Genomic DNA, 24,002 nt, shown 5'->3' with positions numbered 1-24,002 from the left:
ATCTTGGGCCTAATAGTAAAGATATTCTTGGTAGTGGTCTAATAATAAAGACTTAATTTGATCCAACATGGTACTAATTTGCCGAGTCTTATTTAGAGTTGCCCCAAAGAGCTTAAAAAATTCATAAGATTCTAAGAGAAAAACTCAAGAATTAGCAAATTTAGGATTTTTGATCAACACTTTTAACCCTTAGTCCAATTTTTTAGTTTTGCAATCGAGTAACATACTTTTAAATATTGGTGATTAACTTTTGAGTAATAAATTCTACTGGCTCTTTAGCATTTCTAATTCTAAAATACCATAATCCTAAATTCATAATGCAAGTACGATATACTCGCTAGATGCTTTTTTCGCTCTAGTGAATCCAGGCAGCACTAACCTTTATTAATTATTGACAAACATATGTCCTTAAAATATTTTCTTATGTGTGCTAAGCTTAAAGACGAAAATCCTAATTTTCAAACCTCTTTGCTCTCAAGTATTTTTTTGATCACTTATGTGTGTGTGGTTGAATAATATTATGGAGGAGAAAAGACGATGATAGTTGCCAAAAGTAATAATTTGAATGGATTATGACTCATGAAGAAAAGGGATTGCATTTTGGTGTGTTGATAAGATGTCAAGGTAATGGAACAACTCATTAGTGAGTCATACATTTCTCATTACATAAATAGAGAAGAAATCAGCATAACAACCAGTCCAACTAAATCTACCATTCTTTTCAATTTGTCTTTGCTTCGGTTGCCCCTTTATTTGTTTCTCTTTGGCATTAGCACTAATCATCCTCTCTTATTCTTCCCTAGCTCTTTTTCTGGAACATATCATTGCCTTTTTCTAGGTTCGCTTTTCAATAATCTGTGGAAATTTTGTCCACCTTTTTTCATTGATTAGCTCTAAGCCATGGCAAGGACTGGAAACAAGCGTTTACAAGCCAAACTGGTGGGTATGTCTTCAATTAAATAAGGGTAACTCCTTTCAATAAATAGATCTATATTTGTTTTGCATATTATTATTAATTAAGTAATTATAGTGGATTGATAGAAGCAGATAGCTTGTAATATAAATAATTTGAATTCCACTAATTCCTTGTGCAAAATCTATCACAAGTTTTGATGTGCAACCATAGTAATATTTGATCATGTGACACACGTTGGCTTTGATCTATTCATTTGCAATGTCCTCTAGTAGCTCCTTGTATACATATATCTTGGACCATTTATGTTATATACTTTCATCAATATCATTAGAAAAAGAGGCAAGCCTGAATAATCAGGCGATGAATAATGATTAATGATCTGGCAGGTACTTCTTGGGGACATGGGAGCAGGGAAGACAAGTTTGGTTCTTAGATTTGTGAAAGGCCAATTTTCTGAGTACCAGGTTACTCTTAGTTATTGTATTTTCTTATATTTATATGGCTATTAGTGTTGGGAATGGATTAACCTTATTCTATGTGGAAGGGTGCAGGAATCAACAATTGGGGCAGCGTTCTTCACTCAGGTTTTGTCTTTGAACGAAGCCACTGTCAAATTTGATATATGGGACACAGCAGGGCAGGAACGTTACCATAGTTTGGCCCCTATGTACTATCGTGGTGCTGCTGCTGCCATTGTTGTCTATGACATTACAAGCATGGTACTAACTACTAACTTTATTAATCATCTCATCACTAATCACTTGTTTCAATATTCGCTTATATCATTTCATTGTTTCTTACCCAAATGATCCTTAAATGAACCTCTTGAATTCATATCTATATAAGTAAACTTCACAGTTGTTTCAAGGATAAAAGCCTATAAGGCTATAAGTCTCAAAATTTTTTTTTGGATCAGAAATTCTCATAATTTCCAAGTGTTTTTATATGTTAGAATAAAAATAAAACATTTTTGTAGAAAACTAGTCTTCACATGTAAAAGCTGAGGTCCATACATGAGGAGCAGTGCACGAAAAATAAAACAAACATGATGATGCAGTCGATGGCAACTTTGTTTACCTCACATATAGGGATAGCAACATCACCCGAATCCGCGGGTACCCACCCCGTCTCTATCCGCTCGGGGCGGAGTCGGGTTTAGGTACTATCCGCCCTTACCCGCCCCGGTACATATATAATATATAATTTTAATATATAATATGTATAATATATATGAAATAATTAGTAAAATGATTGATAATATTGTATCATATATAAAATTTTATTTTAATTTATGTTATGTATGTGATGACGGTTATATAAATTTTAAAGTTTAATTTTATTTATTAGATTTTAATAATTATAGGGGCGGGACGGGTACGCGCGGAAACGGGTTAGGGTTTAACTTTTTACTACCCGTGGGTAAGAGCGGGACGGGTTTTATGCGGGTTACTGTGGCACGGGGCGAGGTCGGGTAGAGCAAAAACCCTCCCCTACCCGCCTCATTGCCACCCCTACTCACATAGAGCTGCACCGGGTTCAAATCCTCTTGGAGGAATATAGAACCATGCTAATAGTGTGTACTCATATAGTGTGTGTGAGTGTGTAGTACATAGGTGTAATGCCTAAGATTGGGACTCTCTAATCCCCTTGACCAAAAAAAAAAAGAAAAAAGAAGTGATGATTTGTAAGTGATGCATTGTGTAACCAGGAATCTTTTGCGCGAGCAAAGAAGTGGGTTCAACAAGTACAACGACATGGTAAGTTTGTCTATATCTAATAAATGAGTAGCGAGTAACTAGGATTCTAACTCAATTTATCTGATAAACCATGTGATCAGCAAATCCGAGTTTGATAATGTTTTTGGTGGCTAACAAGGCTGATTTGGAAGCGGAGAGAAAGGTTGCAAATGAGGTATTTCTTTTTTATCTATATGCTTACATTACATGTGCAAATTTAATGAAAGAATTAGGTTTTTGGTGGTGAAACGGTGATGTTTGTTTCATGTCTATGCAGGAGGGTGAAGAATATGCGAAAGAAAATGGATTGTCTTTTCTTGAAACTTCAGCAAAAACTGCACAGAATGTGAACGAGCTCTTCTATGAAATAGGTAGGCGGTGTTAATCTCTAACTCTACCATCAAATAAACCTGAATGAGTGATCGAATGTGTGTGTTTCTTTCCTTTTCTTTTTGCAGCAAAGAGATTGGCAAAAGCAAACCCTTCACGCCAAACCGGAATCAAGCTGCATAGCATACCTCAAGAAACCAGAAGAAGAAGTTTGTTTTGCTGTGTTTAGTTAATGCTATTATCAATATAAGTTGAATCTGCATTTCATTTGTATTCCAGAAGCTTCTAACTTGGTATTTTCCTACTTTTAAGATGGATGAATAAAGAAACAAACCTACAAAGTAACGCCCAAACCGCATGCAATAATTTATTTTTCTTTATCTAAAGCACATAGGATAGCTGATTAACTGTGTTTAATAATAAGACCGTGAGGCTGTTAAATGAAACTTCTTGCCTAATGGAGTTCCAGCACCAACAAGCATTCTTGTCCTTATTGCACAGGAGTAAGAACTAAGGCTGTCCCTGCGTTGTCCCTGTTTATTCTAATTATTTATTTGTCCATGCCCACAAAATTGCCAAACTCATTTATCATATCAAAAAGCAAGAAACAGTACTTTTTTTCTCCAAATAAAAAAGAGGAAATTATGGTTTTCTCCTTTTGTTGTAGTAAATTGCCAAAACAGTTCTTATAAGTGGACTTTAATAGTCCTAAACTCCTAATATATAGTAGCACTCTTTTCCATTAGCATTTATTTAGCGGAGTCAGTCTAATTTTACAAAGTATAAAAATATGGAATGAAATATTAACTAAGAATGCAAAAGTAGGAGGAGTAATAATGGGAAAGCAACAAACCGTCCATTTCCAATGGTAAGAAGCAAGAAAGCAATCAATTATGAGTGGCAGTTATGAAACAAAATTACTCGTAGCTTCTTCTCTCACTCGCTAATTAGGACAAAAGACCCTGCCTGCCTGCTCAGTGCTCACTAATAACATTAATTAATATACATGCATTCACAACATTAACAAGAGAATGAAGCTTTCTACGGCATTGATGGAGGAGAGTTGATTACCAAGATGGGGAAGTGCAAGGGGAAGCGGAGGATGACGAAGAGGGATCATTGTTAATGCTGCGAGAATCGCTGCCTGAAGTGTCCAATGACCTTGCATCTCTCAGAGATAGAGATACAGAAGCAGACCCAGCTTCAGCAGGAGGGAGCTTCTTCATTGGGGTCAAAGGTGGTGTATATGGAGGAGCTGCTTCATCGTCTTCCTCAGAAGAACCGGTTCCATTTCTCTCTAAATGCGATGGTGAGCTCTCTGGTGTCTCAAATGGGGTGTCTGCCCCGCTTGTCTCATAAATGGGATTTGAAATGTACACAAGGTGGTGTTCCCCATCTTCAAGTGGGTCTTCTTGGTTTGCCTTTTGTGGTGGTTTCGATATGAATGAAGAAGATGAAGAGAGAGCTCCAACTTGAGGAGGGCTCGCATTGGGTTCTTGGGTTTGGATTTGAAGCACAGAATGAAGCTTCTTTGGTCCAACTATGTCTTGATCATCGCAACCAACAACAACTGCTGGTAAAAGGAAGCTACTTGGGGCTTGGAGAACTCCCTGAGCATAAATGCTCCTGAAATGAGGAGCTGGAGGCGGAGGTGGAGGTGGTGGAGGAAGGTGGTGTTGTGGGTGTGAAGCTGAAGCAGCATTGTCTGTGGTGGTGGTTGTTTGGGTGGCGGCGATGGGGATGGCGTTGGAGTCGGTTTTTCTGTGGTGGCGCCGGCGGAGTAAGAGAGAACAATAGAGCTCAGCAAGGAGGACAAGTATAAGGGCAAGCACAACGGCGAGGATAACAACCATAACCAAGGTTGCACCCATTATCATTTTGGATGTGCCCTTCATCTCTTTGGGTTCTGTCTCTTTGCTTAGAATGCGGCGGCAAAGGAGGGCACGCTAATAAGGACAAGGTAAAGGTTGGGAAGAAGCAAGCACCTTTGTTTTGGCGGGAAACAGTACTTTACCCACCTTGACATAGAGATGAATAGAGATTGGACATGGACATGCGCAAGCGAATCTTAGAAAGGGTAAATGGTCCCTAGGGAACACAACAGCTTGGGTAAGAGAGTTCTGAGTTGGGTTCTGAGTTCTGACACTCAACAAGGTCAGATTTGTCCGTCGTCAATTTGCTGTTAACTCCTCTAACAGCTATGCTATAAAGTTAACACCTTTGCATAGTTGCATTCATCCAGAGTGAACACCATCCCTCGTTCAGTCGTTCTCAACTCTCGAGAGAAATTCAGCATTTTTGCAAAGGTATTCCTTATTAGAATTGATAAAATAAATTTGACCTTTGTAAGATTCAATAGCATTTTATGGTCTGAGGTGTGGGGAAAAAGAGTAAAGAGATGTAAGAGCCCTCTGCCAATGCATCATATTCAACTTCTTTTATTGTACCAGATGTCAACCCGAAGAAAATAGGAAGACCATCAATTTTTGTTAGACACTAATACAATCATAAATGGCAAAACTTGAAGTAACGTCGCGTGCAACCTATACAATATTACGTCAACCGATACAAATGGGACCATCAGTAGACAATTCTAAGGAAGATATTAAAGCGCGACCGTGCAATCTTGAATCATGCCAAGTACAAACACTATGAGATTAAAGCGTGACGATCTCCAATTAGTTTAGGAAAGATGGAGCATTCATTCATTGATCGTTACTATAATTTCATTCTTCATCTTCCTCTCAAGGCTGCAAACCTAGCTGATAAATCATCATAGTCCGGTAACTTGGGATGTACATGCCGAGTTCCTTCAGATCTATCTGGCTGAAATGTAGCAGCTCGAGTATATACTTTCTTAATTTCCACCTCTCTAGTTTGTTCACGAGGAAGGGAAACTGATCGTGGAGGATAAGTAGCCATCTCTTGTGACTTATTAGATCCATCCTGCCTTTCATTCTGTAGAAATTCCCTGGTTGTGTGATCCATTTCGGGCGGATGACTGTTTTTAGAATTTCTTCTTAGTTTCTCAGGTACAATGATCGATGGTTTTTTGCTATAATGGATCAATAATTTGTCTATTAACCTTTCCTCTTCAGCATTTTGATATCGCTCATCATCCAACAAAGTTTGCAGGCCATGCCTTGATTCACCTCGTCTCCTGCTTCTGCTCCTCGATTTTCTCCTTGGTCCAGTATCTTCATTTTTAGCATCAGTGTGACTGGATCGAGATCTTAAGTGCTTCCGCCTCGTGGATTTTGGTTTCAACACAGAGGCTTCATTAGCATCTTCACAAACATAATACCCTTCTTCATGACTCTGTTTACTTGGTCTCTTGTGCCTATTGGCCTGCCAATGCTGGTCAGGATCATCATCCTCCCAACCTATTTGAATCCTCTCTGATGTAGAGGCAGTGTCAGGCCTATCATGCGCTGAAAGATATATAGAGGTACCATCACTGTCAATATTTGAAGACATATTTACTCCAAATATGCTGTTCTGCTGTTTGGATTTAGGTTTGACATATGGTGGTGGAATGGCATTACTGTAGTAGCGCTTCTGCTTAGGAGTTTCATCCTTTTGAACTTCTCTGTACAAGTTATCAGTATCAGGCATGGTAACATCATTAGCAGCAAATGGCTCATCCGCATTACTCTTAAATCGCATTCCTAGACGACTAGGTGATTTTCTAGCAGTTGTAGAGTCATGGTTTTCTCTAAGATGGGTGGTATCCCCACAACTGTCATGCAGCTTAGAAGCATCTTCAAATTGTCTCACTGTTTTCTCTTGTAATGAATCCCCAATAGATTTTGGCATGCTACCCTCCTTCCGATAACCTCCTCTATCACTTCTCTTAGTAGTATCCTGTCTTGTGGCGAATGAATTGTCTTGCAGCATGGAACCGCCTTCAAATTGTTCCACTGTTTTCTTCTGTGATGAATGCTGATTTGGTTTTAGCATACTATTCTCCTTCCAATTATTATTATGCCTTCCTGTTAATGGATTATCATGGACGTCCCTTTTTTGAATTACTTCAACAGCATTTAGTGGCTTGAATCCATTTTCAGGGTGTGTGGATCTGAACTGAAGACCACCATCATCTCTGTTTAGGACAACAGCTTCCTTACCATTCTGAAATCTGTACGCCTTGTTTGGATGGTCAGGACTTTTGTCGAACAGAGTATCACGCTTGACTCCTGTTGTGGTAGCACACTTGGCATGTGATGGTATATTGTTATCAGTCAAAGGGTTAGACGTACGAGTATCATGACCCTGTGCAAGTAATTTATATAAGAAAAATATAAGAATTTTAGAGACATTCTAAAAAATTTAAGAATTCGCAAAGCATTCAATTTGATAATGAGGCTATGATGAAGGAAATTTTGAAGACAGCACCTGCTGAAAAGCAGACGACTTTGACATCCTCTGCTCAAAATCCTTGGAGTCCCACTTTATTGAAAACTCAGATGCAATCCGTTGCATCAAGCAGACCTTCTTCTCCAATGTTGAAGACTTAAAATTCAAATTTGCAGCAAACTAATAATGAGAAATTTAGTGAGTCAGTGCAGACTGCAGAAAACTAGGAACGACTGAATGAGTCATTCATAAATAATGTTCTAATAAGGATAAAATTATGAATGGTCACCTCCTGATTGACATAACATTCTATGGAATTCCCATATCTCTCCTGAAACATTTGCCTAAGGTCCCGTAACTCTGGTAAATCGGAAAATCTAGCAGCAGCAAACATCAGAGATGCTACCGCATCCCTACATTCCTCAGGGCACCCACTGAAAGAAATGGAAGCAGTTATCTAGACTATCAAGTTCTGAAGTTAATGATAATTTTGAAACACCTACTGAACCATAAGAATTCAGGGATATATGTGGCACTGTAACTATCCAAGCAATTCATCTCAGTCGGTAACTATAATAGATAGACAAATAAAAGAAAACATTAAATTCAACATCAGCATTGCCGAGAAACTATTTCCAACAACACCACCTTCCCAAGGCAATAATGCGTAAGTTGATTGTAATCAGTATTCACCACATGTATTGTTAAGCAACACACCAACTTATATGATTACATTCGTGTCCAACACAGAAAAACTGCATGCACAAAGGCCAGAGTTATATTCGGTTGATGCAGTCACAGATACTTATGGTTTAGAGTCGAGTTTTTTGTGTTGATGACAATTAAAGCGACTTTTTTCTTTTCAGAATGGCATGGACAGAACTTGAAATATTTCCATAAAAATAATGCAATTCCTACATTTATGTTTGTTGAGATATGATGAAGCAAAGAGAAATCATTGATGCAGCTGAAATCCGATGAATCAACATTAACAGCGAGAAGAAATCATTAAGAGAAAGATCATACCTCAGTTTGTGCATGACTGAGAGGTGCTTCAATACAAACTCGCAGGATTGCTCAACAAAATCATAACAAGATGACAGTGTTAGCTCAACCAACAGTCCCTCAGCCTGTAACCACCTCGCAAGCGAGACAATACTTAAATTGAGAAAACTTCATGATGATGCAAGAGAACAAAACAAAGGCCATCCTTGACACAATTGCAAACAGGTTATCACATCGATCCACAGGATAACCTACTCAAAGAATCCAAAATAAACGAGACCTAAGATTGCTCTAAAATACAGAACAAAGGAAGCATTACTCTTCCATAGGCATTGATATCGAGACCGTTCGTGAGCAGATCAGCCATATCTTTCTTCAGAAACTTCTCGGTCGCTCTTCTCTTCCTTCGTATCACATCGATCCGACTCTTGGTGAGTTTGATCAGCGATTTGCTGAAAACGCAAAGAGAATAAGAGAAACCGCGCATTACATTCAGTAAATCCGCATTGTCAAATCCTTCAACACTTTCTTGATCAGATAACAACAATCAACCGGAAAATGAAATATACATAGGCACAAATCAAAGAAAAGAAGTGCGAACCATTTAGCGGCAAAGCCTCTGCCAAGTAGACCGTCCAACATGCTGCTAGATCTCCACTCGGTGGTTTGACTCGGTGAGTTTGTCTGCTGGACTCGGTAGCTCAAAATGCGAGATTCACCATTGACTAAGAGTAAAAACACAGAGCACTATGCTGAAGTGGAAGAAGAGGACGATGACTCGATGAGACAGAAAAAGAAATATTATATTTCATTTAAAAATGAGGATATGAATTTCCAAATTAAGCCCATAATGGCCTCTGGTTTTTGCGATTATGACGAAGCAAAATGTGAACGTTGCAAGGGTAGTTTCGGTCATTCAGATTTGGATAAAAAGAAACATCAGGTGGGAAAGCGATGAACGATGAGGATGCAAAGTGAGTTGGGAGTGTATGCTGAGCTGGATGGCATAAGAATAATTCATGAAGGAAGCGCCATTGAGTGGGGACAGAAAGGGACTTAGTGGCTTAAGAGCCGTTGTGATTATGGTTTCAAGTTTCAACAATTAACGGCATATTTACTGTAGCCTAATCCGGGGGTAAGCAAAAGCTGAAGTTTCTTGCATATTAAACATTAAATTACCCTTTTGACCTCTAAAATTAACAATAAAATAAAAATAATATTAAAAGAAATGAAATATGTATTAAAGTTATATTTTACATGATACAAGAATTAAGTTATATAGAGAGATAGTACAAACTAATCTCATAAATATTTATTTACTAACTATTAATCACTACTAATCTAATTTTCAACTACTAACAACTCTAATAATATTTTAATATGAGCTGATCAGAATTGTTTGTATTACATTGTTTTAGACTAATTGTTGTTTATGCTTCAATATGTTTTCGTAAGCCGATAGATGAAATGTGTCAATAATCTCCAACTTGGATAAATTCTGATGAAATGGTTGAGGAGATAAGAGTTTAATAAGTATATTTCCATTGACGAGAAAAATTGATGAGAAGAAGTTTCATGACACCGTGTTAGGCTTTTTGACGTACTATATGACAATCAACCTTTAAGTTTGTTCATGAAAGACTGGATTATCTGCCATATGAAGTACGTTGCAATTATCACAATAAAGAATTAGAGGACACTCACAAATAGTGTGAAGAGTAATCCATTGCAGCTCACATGTAGTGCTGGCCAAAGCACGATACTCTGCTTCAGTAGAAGAACGTGTCACAATATTTTGTTTCTTGACTTTTCAACTAACCAACAAATCTCCCATGACGAAACAATGACTAGTTAGAGAACGATGAGTGTTCAAACAAACAACCAACCCAATCAGAATTGCTGAACCCAAAAATCTGAAGAAAAGTACTTTTGGAGAAGACAAGGCCCTTTCCAGAACTACCCTTGAGGTATCTAAGAACCCGATTGGTAGCATCATAATGATTCTTAGTAGGGGAGGCTATGAACTGGCTAAATTGTTGTGTGGCATACATAATGTCAGGACGAGTTGTGGTCAGATAAATGATGACGATAAATAAAAGGATAATACATAAGAGGGTTGTTGTCTTGATATAATTTAGTAGCACTATCCATTAGCACAAAAACAAATTTCGCACCTAACAAACTAGAATTAGATATTAAATCGAAACAATATTTTTGCTGAGATAAAGAGATTCTTTTACAGAGTATGCAACTTCAATTCCTAAAAAATATTTTAATGTACCCAAATCTTTAATCCAAAAATTCTTATTTAAAATATGTTTGATGTTGCCTATTTTAGATAACGAATTTTTGATAATTACAATATCGTCCACATAAACTAACAATATACATACTTCAGTTCCCAGAAACTTAATAAACATGTTATAATCAAATATTGTTTGTTGGTACCCATAAGAAAGTAGAAGAATGAATGATTCTTTGTGCCACTTTCAACTTGATTAGTGAAGACTATATAGGAATTTTAACAACTTGCGACATTAATTGGGCCGCGAAGAAGGCACTCCAGGAGACAACAATATGTAAACATCCTCAAATAAATCACCATAAAGAAAGGCGTTGTTGACGTCAAGCTGTTGGATTGGTCATTGTTTGAAGGAAGCTAGTGCCAAGACAATTCTGATGGTTGCTGGCTTAACAACGAGAGAAAATATTTTCAGAAAATCTACACCCTCAATTTGTAAAAATTTCTTTGCCACAAAACTAGCCTTGTAATGTTTAATAGATCTATCTGGACACCACTTTATTCGTATACCTATTTACAACCAAAAGACAATCCACCAGAGACTAAATTTGGTTTAAATTCAGAGCAGCTAGTTTCTCCCACATAGCATCACGCCAATGGGAATGTGTATTGTCTTCCTTAAATGTCTTGGGCTCAATATTATTATGCAATAAAAAAAATTTTCTAATAGAAAGAAGAAAGAGATGAAAGTGAGAAAAGAAGAAAGAGGATAATGACACTATGAAGAAGAAGATCTTGAAGAGGTGAAAGTTGACCATATATAATCGGAGAAATGAGAGGGAGGGTGTTGTGGACGAGTGTTGCGGTGAGGTGGAAAAGTTTGAGGTGGTGTTGATTCTGAGATTGGGTGAATTGGCGTTAATGAGAATTATGAGGTAGGTGGCGTTGTTAAAGATGTAGAGGGAGTATGTATTGTGAGAGAAGAAATGATTCTGGAGCTAATTGTTGTAAATATGAAAATGGGAAAAGGGAGTGTGGCATAGAGGTGGAGGATGATAGTGTGGGTCAATTGGGAGGGGAGATGGTCTAATTGGAAGTGAGATGGTTATTTATTCTTGTGGGTCATGAAGAAGGGAAAAGGACTGTTGTGTCGAGTGTGTATTAAGCTCATAATGTTGTTGGGTTTGTTTGACTAGAAAAAATATAGACTCATAAAATAACATATTTTTAGAGGTACCAAAACTTTTATATTAAAAAAAAATAATGAAAACCCTTTTACTCCATTTTTTGTAGCGGAGAAAACTAGCTTTGCGAGTCCTAGAGTCAAATTTTAAACGTTAGGCCATCAAAATAGAAATATAACAAAGACATCTAAAACTTTTAAGATTCTCATAGTCGGGGTAATTTTAAATAAAATTTCAAATGGTAAATGGTGATTTAAAATTCAAAATGGAAGATGGAACTTTATTAATTAAATAAACAGCATGATCAATAGTATATGAGCAAAAAGTAAGAGGAAGATGTGATTGAAATATAAAAGCACAAGAACATTTAAAATATGTTGATGCTTACATTTGACTTGACCATTTTGTTGGGGCATTTCGACGCAACTACATTGGTGAATAATACTTTTGGATGAATAAAAGTTATTTAACATAAATTCAGGTCCATTATCCGAACATATGCTCTTGACTTTGTAATTGAATTAAGTTTCAACTAATTGATAAATTCATATTTGATGATAATTTTTTTGCTTGAAATGAGTAGAAATTATCAATTTAACTTGCACTTATTCATTTAAAATGCAAGCTTTTGTGAGTTGATTCCTAATTAAGCTTAATTGTTAAAATATACTTTTTATGCTTTAGATTGTGAAACTTAATTCACTTTTATCCCATTTAATACCTTGATATGTTTGTTGAGTGATCTAAGATTTAAGAGGCAAGAATGCCTTGAAAAAGTGGAGAGAAAGCATGCAAAAGTGGAGAATTCATAAAAAAATGAGTTTTGAAAATTTGTCAGGTTGTGCATACGTATGGGTCATACATATGCATCTCTTCCAATTCATACATACGCACCATATATGCGTATGCACGACTCGCAGCACAGGACTCACTTAAAAGAACACGTGGCTTGCGATTGCAAGCCCATTTTTGACCCAATCCAACTCATTTCGGAAGCATTTGAAGCATGGATCAAGTGGGGTCAACAAAAGAGTATAGTAGTAGTGTAGTATCATATTTTAGGCCAAATTCTAGAGAGAAAAGTTAGAGCTTCTCTCTAGAATTTTAGAATTTTTAGGGTTTCTTAGTTTAATTTCTCTCTAGTTTTAGGTTTTGACCTTGTTTTAGTTTAGTTTTTTATATTTTCTTATTCTACCATCTTAGTTTACTTAGTTTTTATTGTTAGTTTATTGTTTTTGCTATTTTTAGTTTATGAACACTTGTTGAATTTTCAATTTTCTTTAATGCAATTTGATGTTTTTCATGTTTATTGATGTTTATTTGAATTGTTATTATTACTTTCTTGCCTTGTTTAGTTATATATTTTATTATTATTTCAATTTGCTTACTATGCCTTCTACGTATTTGATAAAATGTCTTCCTTAGTTATAGAGTAGATTTTTCTTCTTGAATTGGGATTGAGGACTTAAGTGACCTTGAGTTATTGATGATTGGTGATTTAGGATTGTTAGTTGATTTTGTTTTGACCAACGCTATTTTTCACTAAGCCTAATTAGTGAGTTGGTTAGGATTTGTGGATTAAGATCAATTATTTCTATTTGACCTTTTTCAATGTTTAGATTAACTCGTTATAATTGTCATGTTTGTGGTCAATGACAAGGATAGCGATTCTTGACTCCCAACTCTTGCCAAGATTTTTTTTAACATTTGAATTTTCTTTCCTTTGGTTTAATTGCTTTTAGTTTAATTTTCTTTGATGTTTAGTTATTGCTTGCTCCTTTAGTTTCTTGCCATTCACATTCCTTGTTTATTGTGATCAATCTCCCCTCCCCCTCATATTTTTCCATAGCCAATGATAAGTACTCAATTGTAATTCCTAGGAGAATGACCTAGGATTAAAACTCCCAGTTATTTGATTTGAATTGTGACAATATATAAAACTTTGATAGAGTTGTTTGCCAGTTTAGGACTATACTTACAACGAATTCAAGTTTTAAACTTGTGAAATTCTAAATCAGTATCTAGCCCTCTTCACTAATGTAATAAAAAAATTTTATTTTTTGTTGAACATCTCTCTTTGACTATAATAAAATGATCCAAGTAAAATAGATAAAGTTATCAACAATTATTAAAAAATATTTATGATTGTGATTAGAATTTTGTTTAAAGGCCCCGAATATCTAAATGTAATAAGTCAAAAATGTCATTTGCTTTACTAAAGCTTTGTGAAAAAGGTAATTTTCTTTGCTTTAAAAAATGATATACATCACAAGCTTTATCATTATGAAATGGAATAAAGAAAAAAATTTTATGCAAGATGTTGAGTCTTTGTCTTGAAAGGTGCCCCATCAAAAATGCCAAAGGTTGAAATTGGTGATTTTTGTTGTATGATCGAGAGGAATTTATGTTACGTAAAAATGAGGGTGAAGCTTGGTTGGTGGCTCCTTCAAAAATATATAACCCATCTTTCACTCTACCCAAAACAATCATCTACTTCAAGTTGGTGATTTTCTGTATAGTGCAAATTGAATGAGAAAAGGTTGGTTTGCAAGGAAGCATTTGTGTGACTTTAGATATAGAAACTAAATTAAAATACAAATGAGGTAGGTAAAGGACATCATGAAAAATTAATGAAACTAAGAATAAAATTTAACAATTCCTTCATAATGAGCTATGACTTGTGAACCATTATGCATATAAACAGTGGTTGGTTTAATAGAAAAATAAGAAACAAACCAACATAAATAAGATCCAACATAATCTATTGCTCCCGAATCGATGATCCAAGAGTTATGAAAATTGGAATTTAGAGATGTATTATTTAAAAAAGAAAAAGTGTAAGAAGAAGATGGTGTGTATCCAAATTTGGGATCTAAAGAAGTTCAATTTGGGAAGAACTAGAAATACTATTTTTGTCAATGCATGTTGAATTTTTGGGCCTCAGTTTGTGTAAGGTATGTTAGGAGAGAGCCTTTCTGGGCTGGAGTTAAATCCAAGTTGAGACCTGATAGAGCACTGTGTTGTGCTCCTTGATGAATGGATTTTTGACGGTTTAGAATTTCACAAATGAAATTTCATTGCAAGTATAGTTTCTAAACCAACAATCATTCTTTCATACAAAAGATTGTTTGTCACAAGTATAAACCCCTAAAATTAATAACCGAAGTATTCAAACATCAGGTCGTTCTCCCTAGGAATTGCAATAAAGTGTCTTGTTATTGGTTATGGAGTATATTTTGGGGTTTTGATTAGGGGCATGAAAGATAAATGGCAAGGAAGTAAACTAATGGCGAAAAAGGTCTTGGCAAGGGTTGGTGGTCAAGGATCTCTATCCTAATCACTAACCACAACATGAGAATTAGCAAGGATCAATCTCATTAAGTCATCCTCTAACTAGTAACTAGTAAAGGAAAGTCAAATGAGCTATATCAATCCAAGTCCATAAGTCCTAGCTCTCCACCAAATTAATTAGTGAGAATTAGCGTCAATGGCTCCTAATGATCAATTACTTGGATATTAGTAACTCAACAGTTCCTAAGTTACCTCTTCAAGCCAAGAGCATAAAATTCTACTCTAAAATCCAACCAAGCATTTTAGCAAACACTTGGAAGGCACAAAAGATAAGCATAGTAAAATTGCAACAAGAATAGAATCTAACAACAATATTGCAAAGAATTAACAACAACAATCAAAAGGAACACAATTATTATGAATTACCTCAAATTGAATTGAAAGAAAAGAGAAGGAACAAGAGTAGATCTACAACAAAGCATAGAAACAACATAAAAGAAATTACAACAAAAGAATAGAAGAATGATGATTGTAACAACAAGGAATTGAGAAGTCGAAGTAGAAGAAAACATGAATCAAAACCTAGATCTAAGATTATTGACCTAAACCTAATCATAATTCTAGAGAGAAGTGAGAGCTTCTCTCCCTAGAAACTAACTCTAACTACTTCTAAAACTAAACTATGACTAATGATCAAAAGTATGTTGATTCCCCTTCAATCCTTGGCTTAAATAGCATCAGAAATGAGTTGGATTGGACCCACAAGGCTTCTAAAATCGCTGGCCATGAGTTGCATTTTAGAAAGTCACGTGCAGCATCGACGCGTACACGTACAGTGCACGTACGCGTCCCTATACGTGATGCAACTATAGCAAATCTTATATCATTTTGAATCCCCGAATGTTAGCTTTCTAATGCAACTGGAACCGCCTCATTTGGACCTCTGTAGCTCAAGTTATGATCGAATAAGTACGAAGAGGTCAGCTTGACAGCTTTTGCGATTCCTTCATTTCTTCATGAGTTCTCCATTTTTACATGCTTTTTCTTCATTCCCTCAATCTGATCTTTGCCTCCTAAACCTGAAACCACATAGCAAACACATCAAGGCATCTAATGGAATCAAGATGAATTAATTTTAGCTATTTTAAGACCTAAAAAGCATGTTTTAACTCTTAAGCACAATTAAAAGAAAATTTACAAAACCATGCTATTTCATTGGATAAGTGTGAGAAAAGGTTGAAAAAATACTCTAAATTCAACACAAGATAAACCCTAAAAATGGGGTTTATCACTCCTTCTCCAATGTTCTTAGCACGATAGGGTTGCGGCACAATGACAACATTAGTAAAGGTAGAACCACGACCAAGAGGATGCAGCCGGCCGGGATATCGTGGATGCCCCAGAGGATAGCCGTGTTTGCCGTAGCAAACCTCTATAGTGTGACCAAAGTGGCCACAATGGGTACAAATCTTCAAGGACTGTTGTGACTAGACTTGGAAGAAGAGGATGCACGACCAGGCCCGGTGTTGGGGAATCAACGAGTATCCACGGCGGCGGTGAGAGAGTGCTGGTCATCAAGGATGCCAGAAACCAGTTGCAGTTGGCATTCATGTTGGATGACAAGGGAAAATACACAATTTACGGGAGGAAGAGGATCGAGAAGAAGGACTAGTGAACGAACCACTGCAAATCGTTCATCCTAATCTTTAAAAAATCAAATTATGAAGCCCTCTGATCTATGCTTCTTGGCTGGAAATGAGCTAGTGGGTAGAGGACAGGAGTTCTCAATTTTCTCCTATATTGACTTCAGAGATGTGAAAAACTCAATGACAGAGTGAGTACCTTGCCTCAGAGACTTCTTCCTAGAGTTTAGCAATTTGCAATAAATCAAATTAAGAGAATCATTCCCAGAGGTCTAACTAAATTGAGGATTCATTCAATAAGTATATCACATTTTGAGATATGGAAGGAGATAGAGAGTGGAATAGCCAAGAGAAAACCAGATTGTTGCAACATTCCCAAATTGGGAACAGAGCATCATCTGTTGGGGGAGAAAGGATAGGGCCAATATGAAAACCAATCTTGTTTTTAGATATTACTGTCATTGAGAATGACCTACTCCATGGTGAATTTTAGGAAGTGCCCGTTCAAATGAGGCACCTTAAGCACCTCTGTGACTCTGACACAAGGTGGCATCAAAAAGCAACGGTTATGGGAATTTTTTGTTGGTTTTTGATTTGACCTCCGTTGGTAATATTAACATGAAAAGTGACCACATGGCTAAGATTTATTATGGAAACAGGTTTTAGAATTTACAATTCTTAACTAGTGGATTTTAGGCTCTATTGATGTAGGCCGGCCCAGTAGAAAGAGAAAAATAAAAAATTTCAAAGCTAATAATAAAAAAGCCCTAATTCCCTTTGCTTCCCTCACCCTCCGCTCTAGCCTTCGTGGCCTGTATCAAGTCTGGCAGACCAGAACGTTGCTTCAAACGCGGTAGAGAAGTAGTTGCAATCTCCACCTCGTCGTCGGTGTTAAACCTGTCTAGCCACGATAACTGTTGCCTCTGATCTGTGGGCATTCAATCTGCTTTAGCATTCTCGAAACGCCTCTGTTCCACCGTCATTCGCCATGTGTTTTGCGAGTTTCCCCTTTGTTTGAGACTCGGTGCCAGTGCGTGTTCGAGCACCCGTTCAGCCGGTGATCCGGTGCTGTTCATTTTGAATCTAGTCAGCAAACTTTGATTGAGGTAATTATTTTTGTTTGTCTGGTCCCCATTGTTGTTGATGCTTCTGTGAAACTTTGGGTACGCAAAAAAGGCAAAGTAGGTTCTTAAACAGAGATCTGCATAGTGAGGTGAAGTTGGCATAGATTATGTTGAAGTTTGTTACCATTATAGATGTTGAAGAAGTTTTACGACAGAGGTTACGTAATTAAGTGTTGGACTTTCTACCTATTTTTGTGTATGAGTAGCCATTCGAGCAAGTTTTGAGTCCGCCAATTTTCGATGGTTAGTGTTTTTTATATTTTTGTTGGTTTGTTATGTTATTTAAAATGTCATTGTTATAAAAGAAAGAAAATTTTTGGTGAAGTTGAGTTTATTTGGTTGTAGAGGTTGGAAGTGAAAGAATCGGAGTACTATTCAAAAGAGGTTGTAGAGTTTATTTGGTTTGTGCCCTCGATCCAGTTGAAGGTCTCCATGTTGATGGTGAAGGAAGCGATGTACGCGAGGAAGGGAGTGAGGGATTTAAAAGTCATGAAGGTTTTGAAGCAGAGTCAGAGATACATGATGAATTTGGGGATGGGTTCTATGACAACTGGGAAGAAAAGGCAATTAATTAAATTGCTGATCTAGATTGTATGAATCCAAAGAAAATCATAGTGAAAGTGATTAAAAGTGTCCATCTTTCAGATCGGGAAATAGCATTTTTATTCTACAACTTATACACAAAAATGAATGGGTTTGCTGCTCAAAGGTATAGGTCTTGGCGTAATCTAAATAATGAGTTGACACAACAATCTTTTGTATGCTTCAGGTAGGGCTTTCAGAAGGAAAGAATGTGTGATGGAGTTGAAGTTGCTAATCAGAACGCGAGCCAAAGCCCGAGACTAGGTGTGGATGTGAGGCGAAAATGCATACCCATGTCGATAAGGATAGTGGCAGATAGATTGTAACATTCTTCCAGAAAGTTCATAATCACAAGATGCTTGAGGACACACTTACTTTCATGCTTCCAGGACCTAGAAAGATGAACTCGATGGCAATTGATCAAATGAATATGATGTTAAAAGTCGACATCAAGACCCGACAAATTTATGCATCATTTGTGCAGACAGCAGGCGGGTGTGAAAATGTTCTATTTTTGAAGAAAGACATGTACAACAGAATTGACAAGCAACTGAGGGTTATTAGTGGGGATGCAAGTGCGTGGCTTTAGTTGGTGTGATAACTGCAGTCAATTGGATTATGAAATATTTGGGGACGTATTAGCATTTGATGCGACATATCGCAAGAATAAGTACATATGTCCGCTGGTGGTTTTCTCGGGGGGTTGATCATCACAATCAAACAATCGTGTTTGCTGTTGCCCTTGTTGCAAATGAGACCAAAAAACCATATAAGTGGCTATTGCAGCAATTTTCGGAAGGCACTCGAACGTGTCATCACTGATGATCATGGAGCCATGAAAAAAGCAATTGAATCAATTTTTCCAAATTCATATCATCGTCTGCGTGCATGGCACTTACTCCAAAATGCGACCTCAAATATAAGCTATCCTGTGTTCACATATGAATTCAAGAAATACATGTTATTTGACTATGAAGTGGCAACGTTCGAAGAGCGATAGAATAATATGGTTTCCGAGCTAGGCCTATAGGATAATCCTTGGGTGTGTGATCTTTATGCTAGAAGACATATGTAGGCAACTGCACACATCTGTGGTAATTTCATTGGGGGCTTCCAAACCACGTCAAGATGTGAGGGGCTTTACTCTATGCTCGGCAAGTTTGTGCATTCCCGACACAACTTAAAAGACTTTGTTGAGCAATTCTTTCGATGTATTAGTCAAATGAGATCTCGGGAAGCATTCTCTGAGTTATAGTCCACTGTTGGCGAGATGGTACTGCAAAGCCCTCTACGATCACTTGAAAAGTCTATGGCAAGTGTACTAACAAGAGAGATATTTCTTATTTTTCGACCAATGCTTTCACGGGCTTGTACGTTAAAGGTACGCTCGTGTACATTCACAGCATATTCAAATATCTACACCCTATCCCAGTCTGGAGATTCTACCCGAGAGTGGCGCGTTTCGCATTATCGAAATGGATCATTCTTCAAGTGTTCATGCATGAGGATGGAGACCCTTGGGATTTCTTGTGACCACATTATTGTAGTATTTCTTCACCTTGATATCACTAAAATATCTGCGAGTGTAGTATTAGAGAGGTGGTCAAAAGAGGCCCGTTCAAGGATGAGAGCTTTCATGGAAAAATGACCATTTTGCTGGGATTCGATGGGATTTGATGGTTACCTACCGCAATTGGATATTGAATGACCTATGCAGGGAGTTGTGTGTCCTTGCTTCTGCACGAGTGGATGATTTTGTGGACGTGATTGCTAAATTGAGAAATGAAATTTTGCACTTGAAAGGTAAGAGACTTTCTCCAAGTGGAGAAGGAGCTGATCCTCTTGTGTTATCTACTCTTGAGGATTGCGTAAGGGATCCTCAGGTTTTACGTCACCACAAGCACCGTAAATTTGGTGTGGGTAGGCAGCCATCTACCAAGGGTGTAAAGAGATGTGGAATTTGTCCCGCGGTTGGCCATAACTGATTATCATGTTCACAAAGGCATATACACGGGCAAGAACATTCTGCTGATGGTAGTGGTTGATGCGCGAGGATCTTTCCTTCATTTTCTATTTAGTTTAAGTTAGAATTTATTGAGTTTTAATTAAATTTTAGTGTTTGAAACCTCTTTGGATGCTACTTTGAGTTGCTTTAGTGTTTTAATTATTTCAGGTGAAGTTTGGATCAGTTTGGCAGAGTTCATATGCAAAAAGGAGAGGAATTCGAATCTGCCAAGCGGGCGCTAAACGCGGACCTGGGCGTTTAGTACCAGCAACTCAGCCGTGCGAGGGAGCATTCTGCCTACTAGGGTGCTAAATGACAAGCCTGGCCTTTAGCGCCAGCAAGCCAGAGTTGAATGGAAGCTTTCTGTCCACAAGGGCGCTAAACGCTGAATTTGACATTTCACGCCAATGACCCGGATTCACACTTCACTAAAGGAGCATCTTTAGTTAGATTTAGCTTTTAGTTCTATATTATTTTATTTTAGTTATTTTTAATTACAAATAAAATCTTTTTGGTTTAGAATTTATTATTTTATTTTAGTTTCAAATCAAATTAGGTTAGATATAAAAGGGAAAAGATTCAGCCTTTCGGGGCGATCTTCTCTTTGATGCACTTTCGCACTTTCTGAACCCTAATTTTCTCTCTGAATCATGAGTCACTAAACCTCCTCGGTTAAGGTTAGGAGCTCTATTTATCTCTATGGATTAAGACTATTATTGTTCTATTTTAATTAATGTATTAATTTAGTTTCAAGGATTACTTTCGTTCTTCATTTTATGAATCTGGGTATATAAGAGGAACAACCCTGATTCTATATGCATTCTTGTGATTCTCGGAAGAGTTATCTCACTTGAATACCAGCTTGAAAGTAAATTCTTCCTAAATTGCTAATTACTTGGACTTAACGGGATACGTGACATATAATCCTTTTTTATTTGGGTAATTAGGATTTTTGTGGCTAATAAACTAGAATTGAACTTAACCCTCTAATCTATATTAAGTGACCAAGACATTGGTGGTTGATTAGGTTAGTGGAGATTAAATCACTAAAGGATTAAGGTTTAGTCAATTACAGTTTGCCATGATTTGGTAAGAACACTTAATCCGAATGAATAAATAACTCCAAAACCTTAAGTAATTTCTCACATATATTTCACACGAATTCCGCTGTTTGCTTCCTTACTCTCTGGAGTACTGTTTAATGCGATTTACAACCTTCAAAACACCACTTTCTGCTTGCCTGACTAAGTGATTCATTTGACATTGTTGCTCAGTCCATCAATTCTCGTGGGATCGACCCTCACTCACCGAAGGTATTACTTGGTATGACCCAGTGCACTTGTCAGTTCAGTTGTGGATATTAGAATTCCGCATCAGTGGTACCCAACGGAGGGCTATTTATAAAGAGGCTGATTATATTGAGTATCGAGATTTATGAGAAGAGGTTAGTGGAGTAGAATGTGTTACTTTTTCCTTTTAAGTAGTTCGTTTTTATGTCATTAATAGTATTTGATTTGTAGTTGATGCTGGATTTTATTCGTACGTCATTAATAGTATTTGATTTGTTGTTGATGATGCCTTTGGTTGGTTCCATTTTTGTGAAAGTTTGGTGTAGATCACTTTTGTTATATTTTGGTGTAGATTGATGAAACAGATTGGCAGAGAAGTCATTAGAGCGGTCACGATGCTTGTGAGAAACATGAAGACGAATCCTGCGAGGAAGACCATTACTTGGATGTATCTCTGTCCGAGCCATGAACATTTTCCATGACTTGTGGAAGCAAGTCTGTTTGAGCTGTGTTTTACTTTTCTAACAAATTAATGAATTAAGTCTAATGGTGTGGTTGTTGTGTTTTATTTTTGTTGGCTAAATTAATGACTTAATTGTGATGTGCACAATCCATAAACAACCAGGTTGCTAAATCGTGTGTAAGCTAAGGGATTGTGTATGTAGCTTTCATGGTTTATGATTAATGTAAGTTTCCATATCACATATTCTTACATTACAAATTTAAAGGTCAAAAATACAATCAAGGCATAGTTGAAGTTCTTAACAAAAGACTGCCATAGTTAAAATGCATTCATACTCCATAATCCTGGTGTCATGTTGGGATTGAATTTATTTTTTCTTATAAATTCTATCTTTTATTTTCTTTCTTATTGTCTCTTTAGTACTCAAATATTTTAAATATATAATTATATTTTTTTATAAAATTTTTATTTTTTATTTTGTATAAAAAAATTTTAATTTTTGTTTGGCTATATTAAAATTTGTAAGTGTAATTCTTGTATATTAGTTTATTATTATAATTTTGTTATAATATAAATTATTGATCCTATTAAAAAAACAAAGTAAATAAAAAACTAAAAACAAAGTAAATAAAAAACTAATTTAAACTAATAATAAAGTCATAAATAATTAAAATTTATAGTTTAAAATAGTATTAAATAAAAGAGTATTGAGAGTACTAAAAAACTTATGAGTAATATAATTTAATAAAGTATATTTTGATATATTATTCATATATTATTTTTGTTTTTACTATAAAATATATTTTATCCATTTTATATGTTATTTTTAATGTAATAATTAAATATTAATTTTTATTATAAAATGGGGTAAGTATTGTTTTGGTCCCTAACATTGAGGGTGAGAATCGAGACCGTTCCCCATCTAATTTTCGATTTAGAATCGTCCTTAATGTTTTTTTGCATTAAAATCGTCCTTTTAATTTTTTTGGACAAAAATACCCTTCCCTACTACTGGCACCTTTACCTCCACTACCAACACCAACACCAACAATAACACCAACATCACCAAGAATAACAACATGATCAACACAAATTCAACAATCAAGAAATCAGGAATTCAACAAATCAACACAAATTCAACAAATTCAATAACTAAATCAACACAAGCAGAAACAGAAAGCAGAAAATTCGACAAGAGAAGCAGAAGCACAAATTCAATGATGGAGAAGCAGAAACTCAAGCACAAAGCAAAAAATTCAACAAAAAAGAAAGGCAGAAGCAAAAAATTCAAGCACAAAGCCAAATCAACAGAGAAGCACAAAGCCAAATAAAAAATTCAAAGCACAAAGAAGCATATGCATCCGGCGTTGCAGGACCACCGGCAGCTCGTGGGCGACGGAGCGACGGCGGCTGGGTAGATCGGCGGTGGCATGAGCATGCATGAACGGCGGTGACGCACTCGACTGCTAGGTAGATCGGCAGCTCGGGCTCCCATTCCCGGCGATGCACTCCACGGTGGTGGCAGAAGCGGCTGGGTAGATCGGCAGTGGCAGGAGCATGCATGAACGGCGGTGACTTACTCGACGACTGTGTAGATCGACAGCTCAGGCTCCCCTTCCCGACGACGTACTCCATGGTGACGGCAAAAGCGGCTGGGTAGATCGGCGGTGGCAGGAGCATGCATGAACGGTGGCGACGCACTCCACGGCTGGTTAGATCGGCAACTCGGGCTCTCCTTTCCAGTGACGCACTCTGTTCGTGGTTCTGGCGGTGGCTCGTGGGCGGATGGTGGCGGCGGCTATGGTGATGGCCTCCTCCCCTCCCTCCCGCATTCCC

General features: G+C 36.9%; 3 protein-coding genes across 7 annotated transcripts; 1 reads left to right on the top strand and 2 right to left on the bottom strand.

Moving 5' to 3' along the window:
* The first annotated feature begins 545 nt into the window (after nucleotides 1-545).
* On the top strand, nucleotides 546-3,483 carry LOC130969779 (ras-related protein Rab5-like). 5 transcript variants are annotated; one of them, XM_057895666.1, is made up of 8 exons: nucleotides 546-624; nucleotides 892-965; nucleotides 1,328-1,380; nucleotides 1,468-1,635; nucleotides 2,625-2,673; nucleotides 2,754-2,827; nucleotides 2,930-3,023; nucleotides 3,111-3,483. In XM_057895666.1, the coding sequence occupies exons 1-8, from the start codon at nucleotides 617-619 to the stop codon at nucleotides 3,209-3,211; spliced, it is 621 nt and encodes a 206-aa protein (XP_057751649.1). In that variant the 5' UTR covers nucleotides 546-616; the 3' UTR covers nucleotides 3,212-3,483. The 5 variants fall into 5 exon arrangements, with proteins under 5 accessions (XP_057751649.1, XP_057751648.1, XP_057751650.1 ...); XM_057895665.1 differs by having other exon boundaries at nucleotides 892-943; nucleotides 1,303-1,380; nucleotides 3,111-3,481; XM_057895667.1 differs by having other exon boundaries at nucleotides 892-939; nucleotides 1,303-1,380; nucleotides 3,111-3,480.
* Nucleotides 3,484-4,049: 566 nt separating this feature from the next.
* On the bottom strand, nucleotides 4,050-4,877 carry LOC130965950 (uncharacterized). Its single transcript, XM_057890707.1, has one exon. The coding sequence runs from the start codon at nucleotides 4,875-4,877 to the stop codon at nucleotides 4,050-4,052; it is 828 nt and encodes a 275-aa protein (XP_057746690.1).
* A 523-nt stretch (nucleotides 4,878-5,400) lies between these two features.
* Nucleotides 5,401-9,106, bottom strand: LOC130967380 (uncharacterized). The gene is made up of 6 exons (XM_057892204.1): nucleotides 8,945-9,106; nucleotides 8,663-8,795; nucleotides 8,365-8,468; nucleotides 7,628-7,772; nucleotides 7,378-7,518; nucleotides 5,401-7,254 (listed from the first exon to the last, which is right to left on the bottom strand). The coding sequence occupies exons 1-6, from the start codon at nucleotides 8,983-8,985 to the stop codon at nucleotides 5,716-5,718; spliced, it is 2,103 nt and encodes a 700-aa protein (XP_057748187.1). The 5' UTR covers nucleotides 8,986-9,106; the 3' UTR covers nucleotides 5,401-5,715.
* Nucleotides 9,107-24,002: the final 14,896 nt, after the last annotated feature.

This window comes from Arachis stenosperma, chromosome 3 (genome assembly GCF_014773155.1).
Source record: "Arachis stenosperma cultivar V10309 chromosome 3, arast.V10309.gnm1.PFL2, whole genome shotgun sequence".
Taxonomy (NCBI): Eukaryota; Viridiplantae; Streptophyta; class Magnoliopsida; order Fabales; family Fabaceae; genus Arachis; species Arachis stenosperma.
The sequence above is the reverse complement of the archived record's forward strand: the minus strand, read 5'-3'. Positions and strand labels throughout refer to the sequence as shown.